The 21594-nt window shown below is 48.8% G+C and overlaps 3 protein-coding genes across 9 annotated transcripts in view; all 3 read left to right on the top strand.

Annotated features, from left to right (window-relative positions):
* IFT122 (intraflagellar transport 122) overlaps window positions 1-9138 on the top strand; it is a 33691-nt gene extending 24553 nt beyond the window's left edge. For 6 of the 7 annotated variants that reach the window (XM_075053543.1, XM_075053541.1, XM_075053540.1 and 3 more), the window contains 9 exons: window positions 879-1019; window positions 2055-2152; window positions 3087-3187; window positions 4358-4523; window positions 5501-5612; window positions 6055-6183; window positions 7047-7126; window positions 7787-7951; window positions 8688-9138. In XM_075053543.1, coding sequence (XP_074909644.1) covers window positions 879-1019; window positions 2055-2152; window positions 3087-3187; window positions 4358-4523; window positions 5501-5612; window positions 6055-6183; window positions 7047-7126; window positions 7787-7951; window positions 8688-8777 — 1082 coding nt within the window. In that variant the 3' untranslated portion in view covers window positions 8778-9138. The remainder of the gene's footprint in view (window positions 1-878; window positions 1020-2054; window positions 2153-3086; window positions 3188-4357; window positions 4524-5500; window positions 5613-6054; window positions 6184-7046; window positions 7127-7786; window positions 7952-8687) is intronic. The other variant, XM_075053542.1, reaches the window with a different exon arrangement.
* Window positions 9139-14013: 4875 nt separating this feature from the next.
* On the top strand, window positions 14014-16706 carry RHO (rhodopsin). Its single transcript, XM_075053559.1, has 5 exons — window positions 14014-14374; window positions 15278-15446; window positions 15557-15722; window positions 15963-16202; window positions 16587-16706. Exons 1-5 carry the CDS (start codon window positions 14014-14016, stop codon window positions 16704-16706), a joined length of 1056 nt encoding a protein of 351 aa, XP_074909660.1.
* A 3212-nt stretch (window positions 16707-19918) lies between these two features.
* On the top strand, window positions 19919-21213 carry H1-8 (H1.8 linker histone). The gene is given in 5 exon segments (XM_075053464.1): window positions 19919-19934; window positions 20132-20415; window positions 20504-20636; window positions 20731-20789; window positions 20872-21213. Coding segments are annotated over 5 exon segments (834 nt in total).
* Window positions 21214-21594: the final 381 nt, after the last annotated feature.

Below are 21594 nucleotides of genomic sequence, written 5' to 3'. Positions count from 1 at the left end.
TAAGGGCCAAGCTGGTGAACATGCCAGACATGATCTGTCTCCACATAAAACTAGTTTGTGTGTCTCGGCACCTGGTTTTAGGGCAGTTTGGTAGTTTACACATAGTACTCTGAATATAGGTACATTGTTCCCAGTTTGTTCCACAAAGCTCTATTCTGCTGTGGCTTAGCAAATATAAATGCCCCAGAATTGGGTGAACTAGAGATCATTGCGTAGCTATGTGAGAATTTGGTTGTATCTGAACTAGCTGAAGTCAGGAGGCCATTGTGCTGTGGGGTTGGGTTTTTGGGGGTTAGTGTCCCGTCCCCCTATCCCCATTACTCTATGTGAAGGCTCTGTTTGCCAAATGCATGTTTACCAATTAAGAATTCAGGATCTTACTTTATACAGGCTTCTGAGCATCAAATAAAGAAATGCTGTTAATAAATGATAGAATGATATAGTAAATGCTGTACTCTTTCAAAATATTCAGCATTAGAAACCAGACCACTAACTTCAAACATTAATTTATTGTACTTTTGAATGAAGTTGTGATTTGCAGTGTTTAGAGACTGCCATTGTTTGTATAGAGATCTAATCAGGATAGCATTTTTGCTCTTTTCTATATTTAAAAAAAGCAAGCAGCATTGTACAAAATCTGTAAGCTCAAGAGCTGCTGAGGCAGTGCAAAAGCCACAAAATACCTACAGATGCTTCTCATGTTCCATTAGTGTCGCTGCTTTCAAGGAGAAAAATAGCAGTGTATAATCCTTTTTATCCTGCCCTGGATAGACTATTTGATATTGGCTGAATAGACTGCTCTTAATTTAAAAACATTAATTTCAGTTAATTGATATGATCACACTGTAAAATCCTCTTTGTTTTGGCCTTCTTTGTAGCATTTCACAAGGCTGGCAGGCAGAGTGAAGCGGTAAGAGTGCTGGAGCAGCTAACGCACAATGCTGTGGTTGAAAGCCGATTTAACGATGCAGCCTATTATTATTGGATGCTTTCCATGCAGTGTTTAGATATAGCCCAAGGTAAGTAACTGAAAGGAAGCTTATATTTGTTACCTTCTTGTGCATGTAGACGAACAATTACTGAATTGTGATAGCATTGCTGCAACTACTTCACTGTTGCGTGGCTTTGTTTTGGTTTTTTTAATGCTGTGCATAACTCTGGCTTGTGCTATTTTTGTAGTTCCCCTCAATTTCCCATGTGCTTATTTAAAACAAATAAGCAGAACAGCAACATCAGCATGCTTAGGTCTCCTTCTGAAATCTGACTAGAATCAAAATCATGTCTCCTGGGACCATGCATCCTCAAGTACCTTCCCACAACACACGTTAACTGGAGAAGTGATAGGATGGTTAACGTACTAGTAAATAAAAGATGATGTTGGAGTGTAAGATACATCTAGTATTTGAACATAGGTTGGACATGTACTTTACAAATTATTTGTGCCAACAGTGATAAAACTGATTGTTCATTAGCTAACATCTTGTCTTCTGAATGTATTTGACTGGGAGAGAGGTGGAGCCAGTAATTAATAGGTGTAATTTAGTAATAATGAATGCAAAAGATTAATAATATTGCCTTTTGCCTGGTGCTATAACTACTTTTTTGTTGTTCAGCTGATGCATGATAGTGCTCATCTGTTACCCTTCAGGTATTTTATAGAGAAGTAAACTTTTCCAAGTGGTTTAGTAGCGTATTTAGTATTTATGAAACAAATGTTTCAAAACTAATTTTATTTGTAAACTCTGAAGTTAAGGATGAGGTTTCCAGTGATGCACACCTACTATTTTCTACCTTTAAGCTATAGCCTCTAGCTATGTTAAAACCATTGCCTCAACCGTTTTGTGTTTTACCGTGCTTGTTTTAGACCAGAAATTTCCTCAGAAAAACGGCAAGTCTGTGTAATGTGTGGTTTGCACAGGTAGATAGGACACAGTTGAACTGGTACATACCTCTTTTGGAAGTACTGGCGCTAAAATCATAATATGCTGTTTTCTTCCAGCTGAGTCTCATAGACTCATTTTGGAGACTTACACTAATGCCTTTGCCTCCCGCAGAGAATGAACAACAGAAGACTGAAATGTTACAGAAGTTTCATCACTTCCAGCATTTGGCAGAAGTTTACCATGTCTATCACTCTATTCAAAGATACACTGTAAGATATTCACTTTAGAGGTTGTGTATTTATGCTTCCTGAGCATTTTTCTTTAGGGAGTCCAGAAATAACTAGGAATAATTAATTACTTTTCAGGCAATTAAATAGGGTGTAGATTAGTGATACTGTATAGTAACTTTATTTTATTTTATTATACAGCCTTCTGCTGTACTGTATAAGAACTTCTGTTGTCTCAGTTCCTAAAAACTGCAGTGCAGTTTTAGCAGATCTGTGCTTGTCTTAGTGTGAGTAGATGATGTGACGATGACTGACTTCCCACCCTCAGCCCTTTTTTGCTAGTTTTATCGGTTTTGTTCCACAGTGACCTGAGCCTCTGGTCCCACACAGGCTACAGTCAGCTTTTCCTTTAATCATGGGAAAACAAGATTGAACAGAAGGCACCCTAGCTTAGGGATTCCCACAGTGTGGTACGTGTAACAGTAGTGATGTGTGTAAACTACCCCAAAATGATAAGCAATCATGAGTGAGGAGCTCCTGCTATTTCCAGCAATTGTAGCAATGTTGCTGCCACTGCTGGTGAATATATCTGTTGTAACACATTTGAGAACCCTTGATCTGTGCCCTTGCCCAAAAGAAGACTGTGCTATGGAGGTCTTTGCTGGTCAGACTATTTCAGACCTTACAAGTGCTGGAGACTACACTATTGCTGGCCAGTCTGTCCTTGTTTTTAAATAGTGTGTTAAAGAGTCTGGTTTAGGTACATGTATCTCTCTCTCTTTTCTGCATGTAGCAGACATGAGCTTTGGTGATAAAGACATGCAAAATCCACTTGCTATATTCTGTCAGCACCTCTTCTTTTTGCAACTGTATGAAAGAAACACAGTACTTGAGATGCCTAGTGCTGTGATGCTTAGTGATACGAGTTGTTGGTTTTCCAGCTTAGAAATATGTCTCTATATTTTTAATACTGCAGGAGGAGCCTTTCAGTTTCCACTTGCCTGAAACCCTCTTCAATATTTCCAGGTTTCTGCTTCACAGCTTAACAAAGGAGACTCCTTTGGGGATCTCAAAAGTGTATCCTTCCAATACAGTACAAAATCTAGAAGTTATCTTGTGAGATACATGAAAGAAATAATTGATGTTGATCCACAATGCAGCTATCTCCTGTAGGGTATCTTCGGTTTCAGCTATTGGTTATAGTTAATGGAAACCGACTTTTGTCCCTAAGGAAATAATCAGCATCTTCAAAACATTGTATGCCATTATGTGTTTAACTGCGCTACCTTTTCTTTTTTAAATAGTTTTGGAGAGCTGTACAAATCAGCTAACATGTAATTCTCAAAACCACCCACCCAGTCTGGTGTATCACCTTTGTCAGAGAAGCAAGTTCTAGAATACCAGTCACTGGAACAGGATGTTGGCTCTGAATCTTGACAGTGTTGTTACAAGGAGACTGAACTGAGACAGGAGGGGGGGGGGAAACCAGGAGCGTTTGCTTTGCATGAGGCTGGTATAGCTGTGTAGTGTCTGTCAGGCTAACATTTGCACAGCTTTGTTAGTGCATATTGCATCTTTGGAGAGTACTTCATAAACGGTCTGTGTGAACCCTGTGGAAATGCACCTGTCTGTAAAAGATAGCAAGGGTTGCTGGGTGCCACAGGGAGGCCTGATTTTCTCCTTTTCACTTCATTTATGGCTTTGGATGGGATGTTAGCTTTCCTTTTCATAACTTCCTCACTTATAAATGTATAATCTTTCATAATGTGTCTTGTGATCAGTAGCTTTCTAAACAGCAGTTACTGTTACACTCTGATGAAAGGGAAAGACAACCCTTGGTCAATGACACAGAACATATGCTTTATTTCCAATAAGATGATGTATATTTAGTTGGTGTCAGTGGGTTGCTGGTGTTGTAAGATTTTTATTTTTTTTTTTTTTTTTTGGCTGGGGGAAAATCCATTCGCTCTAAAATTACTGAAATTTTGTAAATGGAGTCAGAATATTTAACTAAAGCAATGTTTATGTAGGGTCAATTCCTTACCTTGCTAATAATTGCCCACAGACATTTTGATAGTCCTTTCACACTCGTTTTTAAATGGAGTTATGTAAATAGATTTCTCTTGTTAAAGCCTGTTTAAAGTACTGGTGTTGGATGTGCTTCATTGCCCAACTTCTCTGATTAGAAAGAGTATTGCAGTTTTTCTGAAATGCCATATGTATTTTTATTCCTTAATTAAATTATAGCAATACATTATTTGCCCTGGCAAAACAGAGTAAAGCTCTTGGTGCATATAAACTGGCTCGTCATGCCTATGACAAGTTACAGGGACTGCAGATCCCAGCTAGGTTCCAGAAATCAATTGAGCTGGGCAGCCTGACAATCCGATCCAAGCCATTCCATGACAGCGAAGTAAGTTGTAATGTGTTTCATGTTAATCATTAATATGTGGCCTAATCCAAGAATCTGAGTTGCTCTGTGCACAAAAAAAAATCTGAAATATATTATGCATAGCTCTGTGATAGAATTATACTTCTGCTGGGAAGACAGTCCTTTTATTATTATTATTCAGGTCAGACTTCCTTTTGCTCCTGAGAACAAATTAAAATCAGTCCTTTCTTCATGGGCAGCTTCCATCCTCCCTCTCCTGTCTTGCATCTACCTTCCTCTCTGCCTATTAATTCTTTCAAGCCTTTTTCTTTCTGATCCACATGCAATTACTCCACAGTCTTTGTCTCTCTGTCCAGCTGGAGGTCACTTTCATTTGTCCCACTCCTAGCACTCCTTTCCTCCTCCTCCTATCCCTTGAATGACCTTCCTTCCTTAAGTCTTATTTTAACACCTTTTCTTCTTTAACTGAAGTCTGACTTTCTGCAGTGTTCTATAAAGCCATGTCTCATGGAGTACTCACTAAAAATAAATTGCATTGTGCAAGTGAACATGCACCTGGCCACCTGAAATAATAGAAACACAATCTTAAGAACTGCCTAAAATAGCTGTGGTCTTGAAGAGAGATGAATTAATTGGAGAACTTAAATTTGATCAAACCTTAGAGCAAAAAACTTTGCTTCGATAACCTTCTTTTCATCTTCTTTTGTCACTGTGTATTTGATGCAGAATTCTGCTTCTGTTACTGCCAAGGCAAGGTGAAAATTTAATTATTAGAATGGTGAAGACAGCTATTTTTAATGTGAGAACTTGCTGTTTTATTAAAAAGGGAAAGCATTTTCAGATATTTAAGGATCTGATTTCACAGCAGTATTTTTCCAGATTAGCACTGATGTAGTATCAGTGGTATAAACCCTGGGAGCCCATATTTAATTGAAAAGAAAGAGTTCAGGATGTGCTGATCTGTTTATGATTACTTTGCTCTGTATGTGTCTTTGCAGGAGCTTGTGCCCTTGTGTTATAGGTGCTCTACCAACAACCCTTTGCTAAATAACTTGGGGAACGTCTGCATTAACTGCAGACAACCTTTCGTCTTCTCCGCTTCCTCCTATGGTGCGTTGGAATATCACATTTGGTTGTGCTTTTCAAGTAGATAAATGTTAAATGAACCTAGTAGGTTAATACTTAATTTGTTCTCTCTGCAGTGTTGTTTGGCCAAACAAATCTTTCCTTTTAATGTTAGATTTGACTAAGTGCTTGCGTCTTGTCCCAGGGATTGTTTGATTTTATTGCAAGATAGCAGCAGCAGTAAAGCATTGCTTTATATGAGACACTGAATGTATGAAGTGTTTCATTAACACAGATGAAATCCTTTGAGAAGTTGAGGGGGGTTTTGGTTTAATTTTATTTAACTTGCTTCATAAGAACATGTGGGCAGAAAGCTGCCATCATAGAAGCCAGAGGGTGTTCATTTCTTAAGGGGCACAGTATCTTCTAGGAGGCATTTTCTGAGTTCTTGCAGGTCAAATGCTCCTTGCTTTTCACACTCCTTTAGAAGTACTGCATCTGGTTGAGTTCTATTTGGAAGATGGCATCACAGATGAAGAAGCTGTAGCTCTCATTGATCTTGAAGTTCCAAGATTGAATAAAAGAGAGATTAAATGGCAAGAGATGATGAGTGACCGTATCCTTTTGATTAAAATTGGTTTCCAGTTCTTTTCTTAGGGGAAAAAAGCAACAATTTTGAAAAAAAAATATTTTTTTGCCCCCATTAGGTTTAAAATTTTTTTTGTCATATGACTGATGTAAGTACAATTGCATCATGTTTCTTTTTCAAGTTAGTGTAACAACCAAAGTGATGTTTTAACTAAACCTAATATTTTCATAAAGCTTTTTCATCAGAACAATTTGTTTCTAACCATGTGAAACATTTCCTTTTAACAATGGAATGCCATGCTTTACCTGTTCTGTTTTAACCACTTTCTGTAAAGAATGGGGAGAATCTGAAGTGTGTTACTCACTTCCCCTAACAGCTTGCTCTAGAGGCTGCCTTCTCTTAGCCAAGGGAAACCAGCATGGACTTTCTTCATAACCATTCCTGTTGGAATCTGTTTTGTAATGCTTTGGCATCCAGAGCTCCCAGTTGCTGTGGAGGCCATATAATATTAGTGCAGAGTAGTGCACAAGAACACACAATCTCTTACTAAAGCTGCTCAAAAATATAATTTAAATAGGTTGCTTCATTTGCTTTTTGTCATCTGTCAGAAGGGGGCAGAGAGGGAAAGAAGGCAGAGCTGATGTCATACTTGGTTGTGGTCAGTTTTGCCTTACCGCATGATAAATTTCCCCAGTCATTGTGAATCACAGCAAGCCCTTCTCTAGTACTTTCTACAATAATCTAGGCACTGTAGCAGTTTGAGAATACTCTGGAGCAACAAGGGTACCAGTCCTGCTGGTATGTTTTCATATTTATTCTGTGAGTGCTAGCTGCTGTGAGAACAGCTAATTTTATAGGAACTCTTTTTCTTCCTTAAGAAATGCATCTAGATGCACAGAGTTTGAGGCTTGATGACAATACAGATATTATTGAAGATGATGATCCCTTTACAGCAAAACTGAGCTTTGAGGTAAGAGCCTTACCTGTATCTTCCAGTTGTTTCCTTCTTGTTAACAATAGAAATTAATAGAAAATTTTAACTTGGAATCCATGCTGCTCTTCTGGTGTGAATGTGTTGCAGAGACTACCACGAGAGAGATACAAAGCAGGGGACTGGAAGAGGGGGATGGCACTTGGGAGAGAAAGGGATTTGCCATTTAACTCCTTTCTTAAAAAAACAACCAAACAAACAAAAACCCTCCAAAAAAAACCCCAAAACCTCAGAACAACAAAGATATTAAAGTAAACGTTCCTGGAATTCGGTTTTATCATCATAAAATGATACAACGGGACTGTCCCCCAGGCTATTTCTGTGTCTAAGCAGTATACCTATAAAACAGTTGTTACTGTGAGGTTTTAATAAAGGCTGTGGGCATGGGTGTTATTTACAAGGAATTGTGTTAAAATGAATAATGGAAGCTCACTGAAACCAAGTTAGAGATATGGCTGAATGCTACTGTCACTGAAGGTATTGATAAAATTCACAGTGAGTATGGTGGGACTAGACTCAGGCCAATTCTATATTAGCTTCTTCTACTGAATTTCACTTTGCTTCTTACAACATCTTATTAATCCTCAAAGGGCTTTGCAGTTGGTAACAGTAGTTCTTCCTAAACCTGCTCCCCTGCAGCAAGGAGGCTCAGAATTCGTTCCAGTGATTGTGAATCGTGCTGTTCTCCAGTCCATGAGCCGGAGGGACGTCCTGATTAAACGCTGGCCAAAGCCATTGCGATGGCAGTACTACCGTTCCCTGCTACCAGATGCCTCCATTACCATGTGTCCATCATGTTTTCAGGTAGTGTTTTTATGGAGAACTTTGAAAAAAACCCAACCAACCAAAAAAAAAAACCACCCAAAAACACCCTACTGAGAACCCTGTGGCTGAAACAATTCTAATCATTGAAACCACATACTTTAAAATGTATTCAGCAAATTCCTGAATGATGCAGAGACAGAGAAGGCAATGAAAACCAAAAACTAAGCTGTGTGATGCACAGAGGACCAGCTGCCTTCTGAAAACTTTGAGGTAGCTGAGTTTGAGAAGTTGCACTGACAGCAAGTCAAAGCCTCTCGAGCAAACCTTGGCTGAACAACGAATGCTGATTTGTATTTATTTATTTTTGCTCTGTCTCTGACTTTTTCGGCCTGGTCTAGCAGGGAAAATCAGTCAGTAACTAAGTTAGTTTGTGGTTCAGTCCCTCTCCCTCTTCTTCCCCTCTCAGGAATGGCTTTTTGAAATACTGGAAGTCAGTCATGTTTTCTTACACAGAAACTGTCTAATTTTTGTCCTTCCTTCTGCAAAAGTAATTAATTGGTTTGTGCCTCTTCAACAATAATGGCAGTGGTCTGTGAAATGCTTGCTGCTCTATTCCAGCCTATAGGTCTCTCAGGCAATTGAAAGTAAGAGGCCGATTCTCTTGTAATGGTAGCTTCAGAATGTCTGTGCCATAGAGAAGTTGTTGAACTCAGTTTGTGTTTTCTTTGAGCAAGTCACAGGCTAACTTGTCCCTAAATCTGTTCCTAATTAACAGATGTTTCACACAGAAGACTATGAGCTTCTTGTACTCCAGCATAATTGTTGTCCATTCTGTCGGCGGAGAATAGATGAGTCAAACCAATGAAGAAAAACAATCTTATACCTCAACTGACAGACTCCCCTATTGGCTTGGCAAAACACTTCTTAGAGTTTTCCTAACAACTTAGTTAAGTCATCTTGTTCCATTTTGTACATTAGAGTGGAACTGAGTTGAAGAAATGTAACTTTTTTTTTTTTAAATGAAAATGTCTGTTGTTTGTTAATGTCCTCTACATTCCCCAGGCAAGCAGCTGAAGTGCCACAGATTTTTACAGGAATGTTTCTAGGGTCCAGTTCAGCCTTGAAGTAATCGTTGTTTTTACTCCAACTTGTGTTAGGACTTGATTTGCTCCTTAATATGTACCTGTAATTGACAGATCTTCAAATAAATGGGACTATTTTTCACTGCTCTTTGTCTCAATTTGCTACAATGCTGCTGCTTCTGAGCTTGAATTTTTTTTCCTTTCTATTCCATTTAGGCAAGAACAGCATTAGAGTTTAGAGCTCTTAAAATGTGATCGTAAGAGTTACACTGATCTTGGCATAGAGGGCCATCTCACAGCCACACTGAGAGGAGGGTGAGCGAAGCTTTTAATCTGAGTAGAATTCACCCTTGTTAAAATGCAAAATGCCAGGTTGTGCATGGAAGTAGGCATTTCATGTTAACCAAACTGCCCAGACATAAGTACCTCAACTGCCCACTGCTACGTATGTAATCCTAGTAACATTAGCACATTCACCACTAACGAAAAACTGGGCTGAACTGAATGTATTTGCCCACTTCTAAATGTGCTAGGCAGGAATACCAAAGCAGCTGAGGGCTCACAGTCAGCCAGTGGTTTCCCACAGCACCTCCTCTGTACCCAGGACAGGAGAGTTCTTCATTGTCTGCTGAGAAAATCGTTAAGTGATGTAACTTGCTGCGGTACTGAAATCACAGGATAGTTCCCACGACTTCTGGTACCCTGTCCATTCTTGTGGCGTTTGTGATCCGAGTGTACCTTTGTGGTGTGAGCGCATAGGCCTTTCTGAGCTTGCGCAGGTCCCTTGGCCCTCATGCTGATCAGCAGAGTGATGTGCTAAAAGAGTATTTCTGAGCAGTATTTCCCCAGCATTGTTTCAGTCCAGAGCCATGGGCAAACAATGTGTAGAGGTGAGAGGAGATGGACCTTCTGCCTTCTACTTCAGCCTCTTGCTGAGGCTGAGGGGATTTTAATGATGCAGCTGCTTGACCAAATGTGGTGGGTCAGTCCCAGGCAGCAACTAAGCCCCCACGCAGTAGTTTGCTCACTCCCCTGCCTCCCTGCAGGACTGTGGAGAAAAATCAGAAGAGCAAAAGCAAAAAAGCTCACAGGTTGAGATAAAGACAGTTTAACAAGTGAAGCAAAGCTGTGCATGCAAGCAAAGCAATAAGGCATTTATTCACTGCTTCCTGGTGGCAGGCAGATGTCCAGCCTGCTTCCTGGAGAACAGGGCTTCAGTGTGAGTAACGGTTACTTGGGAAGGCAAACACCACAAACACAACATCCTGCCTTCCTCCTCCTTTCCCTGATCTTTTATTTCTGAGCATGACATCGTCTGGTGTGGAATACCCCTTTGGCCAGCTGTCCCAGCTCTGTCCCTTCCCCACTTCTTGCCCAGCTCTGGCCTATCACTGGAGGGACAGGGCAGGGAAGAAAACCTCAGTGCTGTGCAAGCACTGCTCAGCTATTGCTACAACCCTAGTGTGTTATCAACACTTATTTAGACACAAATCCAAAACACAGCACCACAAGGCTGCTATGAGGGAAATTAACTCCATCCCGGCCAGACCCAGAACACCATTGTACTCCTGGGTAGTTGAATCTCCTGAGGATGGTCACTGAGTAGTTCTCTGACAGCAGGAGAATTTGTGTAGGTAACCAGCTGAGTTGGATTGGAGCTGGGAAGCGATAGGTCTCTCGACTTCAATCCAGTATAAATTGTACCCATGTTACCATGAGTTCTATTGTTGTTATGACATCCTGTCTGTCATGGCCTCTCTTTGCTTTGAGTGGGAAATGATATTCTACTTTACTGTCTTAAGCTATTGGCTGAGGTTGTTGGGTGCTGGTAAAGCAGGTACCACGTAAACGACACTTTGCAAGTGATACTAGTGATGTCTCCGTGTCTGCTTGAGTTCACCTTGAAAGTGACACCCTGCGATGGCACTGCGGGGTTTCTGAGTCCCTCAGTGGTTCCTGACCAAGTTTGCTGAATTTGCCACTTCAAAAACATTCTGTTCTAATTACTGCTCATCTGCTTTTTGACTCATCTGTCACTGTTTGCAATGAAGACTTTGCGATTGACATGGATAAACAATGCTGTTTGAGATGTGAGCCAGAATGGAATTCGGCTTGTTCTCCCAGAACTGAGCTGGCTTTGCAGAGCTAGTGGGAATGAAAAATTATAAAAATAAATAGATAGGGTTTGCCGTGATACAGAGACAAAATGGATCAAACAAGGAAGCTTTTTTTTCTTTTTTTAAACAACTCTGTGAATACTGTCTAGGTTTGAAAAGTGTATTGGGCTTTTCTGGGCAAAACCATACTTGACACATCTCGTACATTGTGAAGATGTTGTAGTTCCAGACTGCCCTCTGCCATTGAAACTCCCAGGTAACTTCATGATAAGGAGTCCCTGGATGTACAAGAAGTCCCACCACGGCGCTTTTGTCTGAAGCTACTACGAGTGGTTGACCCAACTCTTTTCTTTGATTTGTACTGTTCTACCTCATTAACTGCTTGCCTGTCCCGCTGCTGTACTCCAGTGGTGACGCACACCAGGCCCTAAGCTCTGAGCAGCAGCTGCTAACCTCAGCAGTGGCTTATTGCATCAGAGCTTAAGGTGGCATATTTGTGTATTGGGAAGATAAACCTTTAATCCTTCTTGTATGCCTGGGTATGAGTACGAACAGCTGCATTTGCAATTAGATAGTGGCACTGCTCTGGCCTTGGCAACATGTGAAAAGTTAATTGAGAGGGATTTAGGATGAGCAGAGTGTGTGTGATGACGTGGTATTTTCATGTTAACATGAAGGAAGACCTTTGGGACTGTCCAGAGTGACTGTGGCCTGCCTTTGGCTACAGCCAGCCAGGTCTTCCTTCGTCTGTGGTGCCAGCACTTTAGCTCCTTCAGACCTTCCCACTTATAGTGAAGGTTTCCCAGCTTGGTCTCTTGAGTACAGCGCTTTGTGCTTTTTCCTTTAAACTTTTTGCATGTGCTAAACACTAACCCACAGGGAACACCGGTAAAAACTGGGCCAGGACTGAAGGAAGTTTATTAAGGCCAAGAGGACGGGAGCTTCTGCCCACCTTACACCTGTGAGCTCCAGCATCTCCAGCACATCCTCCTGTGCTGGATGAGGCATTCACAATTGTCCCCTTCTCTGCTCCTGGCTGCAGGGAATGCTCAGCTCAGCCCCCTGCCCGGCTGCAGCCAAAACAGAGAGGGGAGGTGGGTGCTCAGGTCCCCTCCAGCCTCTGTCCCCTACCAAGGGGCAGAGCAGACAGTCCTTGCCTAGCCGCTGCGGGGGAAGCAGCTGGTACCTGCCTGCCAGCTGGAACATTTTTGACTGCTAATGAGAAAGGTGGTAAACAGTGGGTGGAAAAAAAGAGAAGAGATAGGGAAAATAGCTTAGGAGCTTAAAAGATTAATCATGATGGTGTGAACTGTTAGGAACCACCTTCTCCAGAAGAGAGATCCTCTGTGGTTGGCTTCTTTGTGCTCACTCTGCTGTATGTGCTGTCCCATTGCCTCTGACAAATTAGGAGAAGATAATGTTTAACTCAGTTGCTGGCTGGCACAAAGAACATTTCAAGCACAACTGAGTGCATCGAGTGGGGAGGCAGAGAGACACGGAGGTCATGGGAGGCTCCAAAGACAACTTCCCCTGTGGAATTTGATGATTCTGCAAGGTTTTGGGGAGACCAAAGATGTCTGTCAACCAGCATATGAAGTTGAGTGTTGGGTTCAGCTCAGAACCTCCCTTCAGTGCCCTTGTCCAGCAGCCTTCTCAGCACCAGTGCAGAATGATACCTGTCCAGGACAGATGGACTAGGTTATTTATTAGGTGTTACCAATGTAATTGTCATGACCCAAAGCACATACAAAGCCAGGCACAGAGGAGAGGGTACAACTAGAAACCTGCCAGCAGGGTCAGTGTTTCACTGTGGTGTCCAAACCTCCCCAGCCAAATCCTGTAGCAGAAAAAGAGGTGGCCGAGGGCATGTGGAGGAAGAGTTGGTGATGCTCGTGCTGCCTGAGAGCACTCTTCTGCAGCCTCCCACAGGGAATGGCACTTATGGTGGAGCCAGCTCTCCAGTGGGGATTAGCTGGTGTCATGGACCTGCTTTCCCCTTGTAAGAACGGGCCTGGGGCACCCCTCTGTCACTGTCAGACCACACCACACCTGCCCAGTCCAGCCACCATTTGCAGCCCTCAAACCTACAGTTGTGGGATTTTGAACCACAAACTTCCCTCCTGTTAGCAGGGGACAGAAAGGAGCTTCTGTTTGTTGGCAAGCACTGAAAGCTCAGCCTGGGACCCTTGAGAAAGTGCAGCCAAGAGAAGGATCCTCGTGTGCCTCGTCTTCTCCTGGCACCCTCCGCCTGGCAACCCGATGGTAATGCATTCCATTCCTGGTACCTTTGTGTGGGGAAACTGAGGCATTTTGCATGGATGCGCAGCGCACCCCTGAGTGCCTATGGAGGGTCTCTGGGGGCGGAGGGGCGAGTGCCTCCCCCTGGGCGACGGCAGCGTGAGCAGTGGATGTCCAGCTCTGGAGCGTGGGGTGGAAAGACTGCCGTGGGTGCGGGGCCACCCCAAACTCTTGCTCCCTGGGGAGCACAGCCGTGCTGAGGAGCGAGGCTGTGTGAGTGGAGCTGCCATCTGGTTTGGGCCCCCCCAAATGAAAGGTGCGGTACAGAGCTACCTCTTTATGTACGACCATGAGCCGTGGTCTCCAACAATGACAGCGCAGGCCAGAAACAGGTGTCACCTTAATACTTTCCCAGGAAAGCCAATTACCCCTGGATGATTATGATTAATAATTCTCTAAGCCCTAATCGTGCTGACACCAGTGCCTGGAGCTTACCCCGGGGGGCACTTTATAAGGGGCGCGCTGCGGAGGTGAGCTTAGCCGCTTCTCCTCGGGGTGACGGTTGAAGGCTGAGACGTGGCGGGAACCCCACTTCAGAGGCGATCCCCCCGCACACAAAAAACACCCCTGAGTAAGAGCAAAAGGCACCTCACGGACCGCAAGCATGAACGGGACGGAAGGCCAGGACTTCTACGTGCCCATGTCCAACAAGACCGGGGTGGTGCGGAGCCCCTTCGAGTACCCCCAGTACTACCTGGCTGAGCCCTGGAAGTTCTCGGCGCTGGCTGCCTACATGTTCATGCTGATCCTGCTCGGCTTCCCCATCAACTTCCTCACGCTGTACGTTACCATCCAGCACAAGAAGCTCCGGACACCTCTAAATTATATCCTTCTGAACCTGGCGGTCGCCAACCTCTTCATGGTCTTTGGAGGCTTCACGACCACCATGTACACTTCAATGAACGGGTACTTTGTCTTTGGAGTAACAGGGTGCTACATTGAAGGCTTCTTTGCTACACTGGGTGGTAAGTTTTCCAAATACTCAAAAATCTTCTGCCAGGAATTGCCCCAGATTTTAGGAGGAGGAGGGAAGATACCCAGATGATCTTGGAAAACATGGTATCTGGAAGGTTCTTGGTCTGCTGCTGATGTGGGCCAAGGCAGCTGCAGTGTTTCAGGGTGGGAGGTGAAGAAAGTGACAAATGACACTTTTTTTTTTTTAACCTTATTTTGGTAGCCACCTGCTCAGTATCCTGAGAACAACAGTGCAGCAATGAAAAGCAACTAGTAGCAGATTTTGCAGTTGTTGGATTTGCACATCTTTTTGGCTTGCTTTCTGATGAGAGATGACAAATTTGTTCTTCCTGTTTCGTGGGGCTGAGTCTGTCATTTGCTCTGATGCGGTGCATGGTGGCACAGGCTAGCAAAGCTGGCTCGCCTCCTCGTGTCAGCCAGGCTTTGACCAAAACAGATGTTAAATAAAAATTGTGTGTCTAAAAATGCCCTCCTCTGTTCAGCTCAGCCTTCAGCCACAGGCAACTGTTGTACTGGTTTGGTCCTCGTGGCACAAATTTCCTGGGAAGCTGTGGGTAGTGAGGGGAAATCCTGGGATGACAGGAACTCGCTGCATCTCAGAGCGGGACCACAGGCTTGCAGGTGCAGGTGCTGTCTGGGATGAGTGGTAGGATCCAGCCATGGATCTCAAAATACAGCAGCAAAGTGGTTACTGTGGGTCAGCAGTGCAGCCAGGAGGTGTCTTCTCATGCCTTCCTACTGCATCTGCACTCGGCCTTTGTTCATTTCTCCTTCTGAACCCTTGGTGGAGATTTATCTGCTGCCAGGGGTCTTCCTCGGCTGCCATCAGCGCGTTTTTCTCCCCCTGCTGCTCAAAGTCCCTATGTCCCCATCCCTCTCTCTCCCCGGTGCAGGTGAAATTGCTCTCTGGTCGCTGGTTGTCCTGGCTGTCGAAAGATACGTAGTGGTCTGCAAGCCCATGAGCAACTTCCGCTTCGGGGAGAACCACGCCATCATGGGCGTCGCCTTCTCCTGGATCATGGCCTTCGCGTGTGCAGGCCCTCCGCTGTTCGGCTGGTCCAGGTAGGGAGGACGCTCTGCCTGGGGCCGTGGAGCCTGGCTGGTGGCGGCTGGGCCGTGGCTTCCAGCCGGTCTGCTCCGTGGGGCGCTGACCTGCCTGGCTCCCCTTGCAGGTACATCCCCGAGGGCATGCAGTGCTCGTGCGGGATTGACTATTACACTCTGAAGCCAGAGATCAACAACGAATCTTTCGTCGTCTACATGTTTGTGGTTCACTTCATGATCCCGCTGATGGTCATTTTCTTCTGCTATGGGAACCTGGTTTGCACTGTCAAGGAGGTGGGTACCCGCCAGTGGCGGGGGGCCGGGGGCCGCCCCCGTCCCCAGTGCTGGGAAGGGGCCCACGCCAGGCTCCGGACTGGTGACAGAAAGGGCCCTCAGGCGCCAGGCTGACCCTCCACGAAGGGGGAAATAGCAAACTCCAGACGTGCAGCTTAACTACCCCAAGCCCTGACCCCGGTCCCATGCCGCCGCAGCCCTCCACAGCTCCATCGCATTTCTATTCCTTTCTGCCTGCAGGCTGCAGCCCAGCAGCAGGAGTCTGCCACCACCCAGAAGGCAGAGAAAGAAGTGACCCGCATGGTCGTCATCATGGTCATCGCCTTCCTGATCTGCTGGGTCCCCTACGCCAGTGTTGCTTTCTACATCTTCACCAACCAGGGGTCGGACTTCGGGCCCATCTTCATGACCATCCCGGCTTTCTTTGCCAAGAGCTCCGCCATCTACAACCCTGTGATCTACATCGTTATGAACAAACAGGTAACTGGCAGGATGCCAGGCGATCTACTTTTTTGTATTTTGCTTTATAACAGCTTGCAGAGAGTTATGGCACCTCGAGGTACCAGAGGGGGGGTTGTTTCTGGCTGATCTTGTTCCAGCATGCAGGAGGGTGATTGTGCAGTTAATCCTTAGCGTTGCATAAATCTCATAAATGCAATCCCATCCCATCCGAAATGACCTAGGCGCTGGGTCGGTAGAAGAGCTGGGTCTGCATCCGTCCCTGAGCAGCGGTGAAGGAGACTCCACCGCCTCCTGCACTGCAGCGCTGGGGGCTTCCAAGAGCTCTGCTGGGCTCGGAGGCAGCCCTGCAACAGGAGCTGCCTGGCACCTGCCTGCTTCACCCCGGGATTCCCTCTCTTCCAGTTCCGTAACTGCATGATCACAACCCTCTGCTGCGGCAAGAACCCGCTGGGCGACGAGGACACGTCTGCTGGCAAGACAGAGACCTCCTCTGTCTCCACCAGCCAGGTCTCTCCCGCGTAGGCCCCGCCGGAGCGGCCGGTGCACGTCGCCGCCCCGGGAACACGAACCTAGCCCCGCCGCCGCCGCTGCCGCCCGCCCCGCTTCACCACCGCCACGGCCCTGCGGGGCAGGCTCTTCTCTCCTGGTACTAGGAACCCTGGGAACAAGGCTGTAAATGTGTACACACGTTTTGTAATTAAAATGCAAAGGCTTAGCTCCTCCACTGGCGTAAATCCGTGCATTTCTCTTGACTTGCTGAGAGCTTGCACCCACCAGCCCTGCGCGCAGACCCCTGGGTCTGACAGCCCCGCCATGCGCCAGCCCCGGGGCATGGCAGAGCCGTCCTCGCCTCCCTCGTCCCACCTGGACGGCCGGACTGGGGCCGGGGTGCGTCCCTGCCTCTGCCACCACGGGGGCTGGAGCTGGGGCCGCCTCCCGGCTCTGCCGCCGGAGATGGAGCCCGGCCGCTGCCGCCCACCCGCTCGGCCCCGCCACGCTCCGGCTGCCTGGGGCAGGTGTGGCTGCTGCCGGGTGCCCCCAGGCCTGCCAGGTGCTCCCAGCTCCAGCCCTGTCCCACCTCCAGCACGTCAGAAGCCCCGGGAGGCACCGTGACCCCTCCAGGACGGACGGGACAGTGTACCGGCGCATGTGAGCCCCTCCGTGCCGCAGAGGTGATGGCTGTGGATCCTGCCCAGCAAGCAGGTGGCACCGAGGGGACCTGGTGGCATGGCACGGCACGGCACGGCCATGTGCGACCACGGTTGGATGTGCTGGGGGAGAGCTTGGTGCTTGCTCCTGCGGGCACCCAGCACAGCAACACGCACACGGTGTTTGCACCCTCAGCAGCAGCCCCGCTTGATGTCCTCCCACCAGGAAGCACACCCTCCCCATAGTCCCGCCATTCATCCTTAGGCATCTTCGGACCCCTGCGGCCTGGGGCCGTGCCCCGAGACACACTCCTCCCGCGCACCTCCCCGTTCCAGCTGCAGTCAGCTTGGCATCAGCCCAAGTAGGAGGTTTTGGCCAGTGCTTGTGCTTTTGAGGATTGATTGGTGCATCGCTAAGCTTTCCTCCGCACTGTAGCAGGCAAGACATGGGAGCATATGGCTCAGAGACGTCGACATATGTTTTAAGCACTACAAGATGGCATATTGCAATTGTAGCAGTGTTCTTCATTTTTATTTTTAGCTCAGTTCTACAAATACGATGTTTTTCTCGCTGTTCAGTGTTATCAACATTTGAAACTATTTTTGTACATTATTATCCTCTCTGATTTCTAATCCTATGCAGCTTTGCAAGGTCTAATAGGGAACGTATAGAACCCATGCAAGTTAAACCTTTAATAAAGAGCAATTTGCAAGTACAATTCTCTCATTATTTTTTTTTATCGATACTTCTGCATATTCAGTGAAATCTAAAGATTAGAGGTTTATGAATAATTCAGTGTTTAGGCTGATGTCTGATTCATGTACTTCAAATCTGGGAGCTGGTTTTGGAGGGAAGAGGGGAAGGATTTGGTGTTTATTTGCTGTCCGCGAGGCTGTGCTCCATGGCAGCCCTGTGAGGCTTGGTGCTGTGGCTTTCCCGCCTGCGCAGGACCGGCCCCAGCACATGCTGGTCATGGCCTGGCCCTGAGCCCGCGGGCTGTCGCCCCACACAATGCCCAGCCCTATGGCTGCTGCTGGTGGTGGTAGGGGCAAGCGATGGTTTGGGATCCCCCTGCCAGCCCAGGTGGGTGCCGGGGGCATCATGGAGCTGCTAGAGGGGTGATGGCCAGATCCAGGAGGAGGATATGGTTGGAGGAGGTGCACCCAACCCCACCATGGTGCCAGCTCCTGCAGCCCTCCAGTGTCCCCACCGTCCCCTTCCTGGGGAATTTGGAAATGGAGCAGGGAACGGGCTGGTGGTGCTGGTCCAGGGGGGGCTGGGCATGTGGGCCCTGGGCACAGGGTGCCTCTCCCAGCTTCTTGCTCCAGACCTGGCTCCTGCTGGCACCTCGGTCCCCTGCCAGGATCCAGCCCCCAGGCTCAGCCAGTGGGCACAGACCTTAACAAAGGTCTTCCTTGGCACGGGGTAACTTGTCTGCTGAGTCAGGCTGTGACCCAGCCCAGCCGTCACATAATCCCGGCCCCTCCTCAGGCTTTCACAGACGATGCGTACAAAAGCCTCGCGACTCCTGCGTAAAGAGGAAGGGACTGATGCGGTGCCCTGTGGAGAAACACAGCGGTCCCCAGGGTGGGGATATTCACGCTGTTCCTGCACCAAAGAGCGGTTTGTGACAGGCGCACCCTGCGAGCACAGGCGGAACAGAAAGTAGCATAAACACTCTACCCCACTGGAACAGCGGGGAAAATGTCCATAGGATCCCAGAAGGGCATTTTTAACACTGCCGTGACACAGAAGTGCCCTGGGCGCCTTGGGGACCCCAGATGGCCAAGGGCTCAGCTCACGCCTGGCCCATGGGACAATGCTGTCCTCGGTGTGGGGTGGTTGCTGCGCCAGGAGCCAGCACGGAGGGGACACGGAGGGGACACGGAGGGGCTGCCCGTGTGTGTGGGGCTGGGCGTGCTCTCCCCCAAGCACAGTGGGATTTGGCGAGTAGGGGTCCCGCTCATGAACGCACACCTGGGGCTACTGTGGAGAGTCACTCCTGCCTTTGCTAGCCAACAAAGCAGCTCTCCATTTTCCTCCTCTTTTTTGTGGGATTGTTTTTTCTCCCCCATTATCAGGCTCCCCTGGCGGTGCAGCTCCCTCCCAGTGGGGCCATCCCGGGCGAAGGAAGCTGGCACGTCACACCAGTGCATCAGCAACAGGTCCTGTGCGGGCCCCACGCTGCAGGCTGGTCCCACAGCAAGTGCTGTCAGCAAGCTGCAATCCCAGCACCCCGCCACCCACCAGGCAGCAGGTAGGTGCCTTCCCCCGGCGTGTTCAGGGCAATCACCCCGCGACCCCCCAGCCTCTTGCCCCTGTTCAAACCCTCTGCTCAGACGTGCCCCTTCTCCCTCCAGCCCCTTGCAAAGCTTTGGCAAAGGGCACTCAGCTCCCCAACCACCTGCTCCCACCCCGGGCGGCGACCAGAGCAATTAGCAGCTGCTAACCAGCCCCTGCAGTTAGGGTGCTAATCAGATAAATTAGCTGGAAGGGAACTGAGCCTGTGAGTAAGGGTGGTGGTGTTGTGAGCAGAGCTGGGCTTGCCTGGGCCCCGGGCTTTGCTCGGGCTGGTGTGTGCTGCCATGGACCCTCAGATGGGTAAGGGGTTTGCCAAGCCCTGTGGCTCCCGTGCGGCTGGGGCTCTGCTTGGGCTCTGGTGGCCGTGGTCCCTGTGAGCCCGCAGGGATGAGCAGGGTCGTGGCTGCTCAGCTTCTGGGAGGCTCTTCAGCCCTTGGGGGTGAGCGCTTCGGGGCTGGGGCTGGGTCCCAAGAGGTGCCTCTTGCTTCTCGCAGCAGCTGAAGCTGCTGGCACAGCCCAGCTCCCGAGTCTGCTGGCCCGGGGCCGGCGGCCCCCGCACCCCCCCACCCTGCACATGGTCATCGAGGCGCTGCGGGCCCAGGACCAGAGGAAGGGCGTCTCCGTCGTCGCCATCAAGCGGTTCATCCTGACCAAGTACCCCGCTGTGGACCCCGTCCGCCTCAAGTACCTGCTGAAGCAGGCGCTGAGCAAGGGGCTGAGCCGCGGGGACCTGGTGCGGCCCCGCAACTCCTCCGCCATGGGGGCCACCGGCCGCTTCAAGGTGAGCGGGGGCACTGCCGGCCCCGAAGCGGCGGGGCTGGGGACCGAGGTGTCTCCTGGCCCGGCTTCCACCCCTCTCTTGCCCCCAGTTAGCCCCCGAGAAGCTGCGGCCAAAGCAGCCGCCGGGCCAGGCGGATCCTGACAAAGGACAGGAGCCAAAGCCGGGACGGAAAGGGACCACCGAGCCCCACCGGGCCGCCGCAGCGGGTGCGTGACAGCGAGGTAAAGGGCTGGTGGTGCCACCGGCTGCCCCGGGCTGCCCCAGCCCCGTGGAGAGGCCCCTGCTTGGGGTCATCCACCGCCCCTTCTCCCACAGGCACCGCAAAGGAGAAGCCGACAGCAGCGAAACAGAAGCCGAGAGTGAAGCCCGTGGACGTGAGTAGGGTGAGGGGACGCAGTGGTGAGGCTGGGTGGCTCGTGGCATGGCAGCAGCCTTGAGGTGCTCTCTCCCTTCCAGGCCAGGCCGCCAGCACCAGCGAAGCCCAGGAGTGGTGGAGCGAAGCCCCCGCAAGCTGCCGGCCGCCCCCGGGCACCCGGCAAGGGACCTCCAGGGCCCCCCGCAGCTGCTAAGGGTGCAGGAGGGGGCGATGGCGACAGCCCTGTGGGTGCTGGGGCAAAGGGGCCCCGAAAGGCGCCGGTGGGAAAGAGCAAGAGGAAGGTGCCCAAGGGCGCGCAGCAAGATGCCCCGAAGGCGGATCAAGGCAAGGGGAGAAAGCCCCGGGTGACCCCAGGAGCCGGCCAGGGGGAGGCTGGGCTGCGGAAGGCAGCCCCCCCACCAGCAGGCAGGAAGGTCCCATAGGGGGTCCTGGACAACCTCGCTCCCCTGGGAGCCCAGCCCTGCTTCCAGCTGGGCCTGAGCCCTTGGGGTCTGGGTTGGTTTTAGTCCCCAGGACAGGTTTTAACTCTGTGTTCACTTCCCGCTAATAAAGCTGTTTCACTTCCCTCATGAAATGGCGTGAATGCTGCCCTGCTTGTGGGTCTCTGCCCCTGCGCTCCCATCTCCCAGTGCCAAAATCCCCCAGGCTCTGGCCTCATCTTGCGTGGTGCGGTGGTGAGCTGCTGCTGAGGCCAGCTGCCTGCCATGCCTGCTCTCATGGAGAGGTGCCCTGTCTGTCCCCAGCTGCAGGCTGCAGTGGACATCAGGCCAGCCAGCTGTGCTGGGGGGTGCCAGGTTTTGGGG

This window comes from Buteo buteo, chromosome 21, assembly GCF_964188355.1.
Source record: "Buteo buteo chromosome 21, bButBut1.hap1.1, whole genome shotgun sequence".
NCBI classification, from domain to species: domain Eukaryota; kingdom Metazoa; phylum Chordata; class Aves; order Accipitriformes; family Accipitridae; genus Buteo; species Buteo buteo.
The sequence above is the reverse complement of the archived record's forward strand: the minus strand, read 5'-3'. Positions and strand labels throughout refer to the sequence as shown.

What these genes read in the sequence shown, in the direction of transcription:
- RHO (XM_075053559.1), top strand. Translation starts at nt 14,014, where the DNA reads ATGAACGGGACGGAAGGCCAGGACTTCTACGTGCCCATGTCCAACAAG. An exon ending in CTTCTTTGCTACACTGGGTG is followed by an intron (nt 14,375 to 15,277) that starts GTAAGTTTTCCA and finishes TCCCCGGTGCAG; the next exon opens with GTGAAATTGCTCTCTGGTCG. An exon ending in CCGCTGTTCGGCTGGTCCAG is followed by an intron (nt 15,447 to 15,556) that starts GTAGGGAGGACG and finishes CTCCCCTTGCAG; the next exon opens with GTACATCCCCGAGGGCATGC.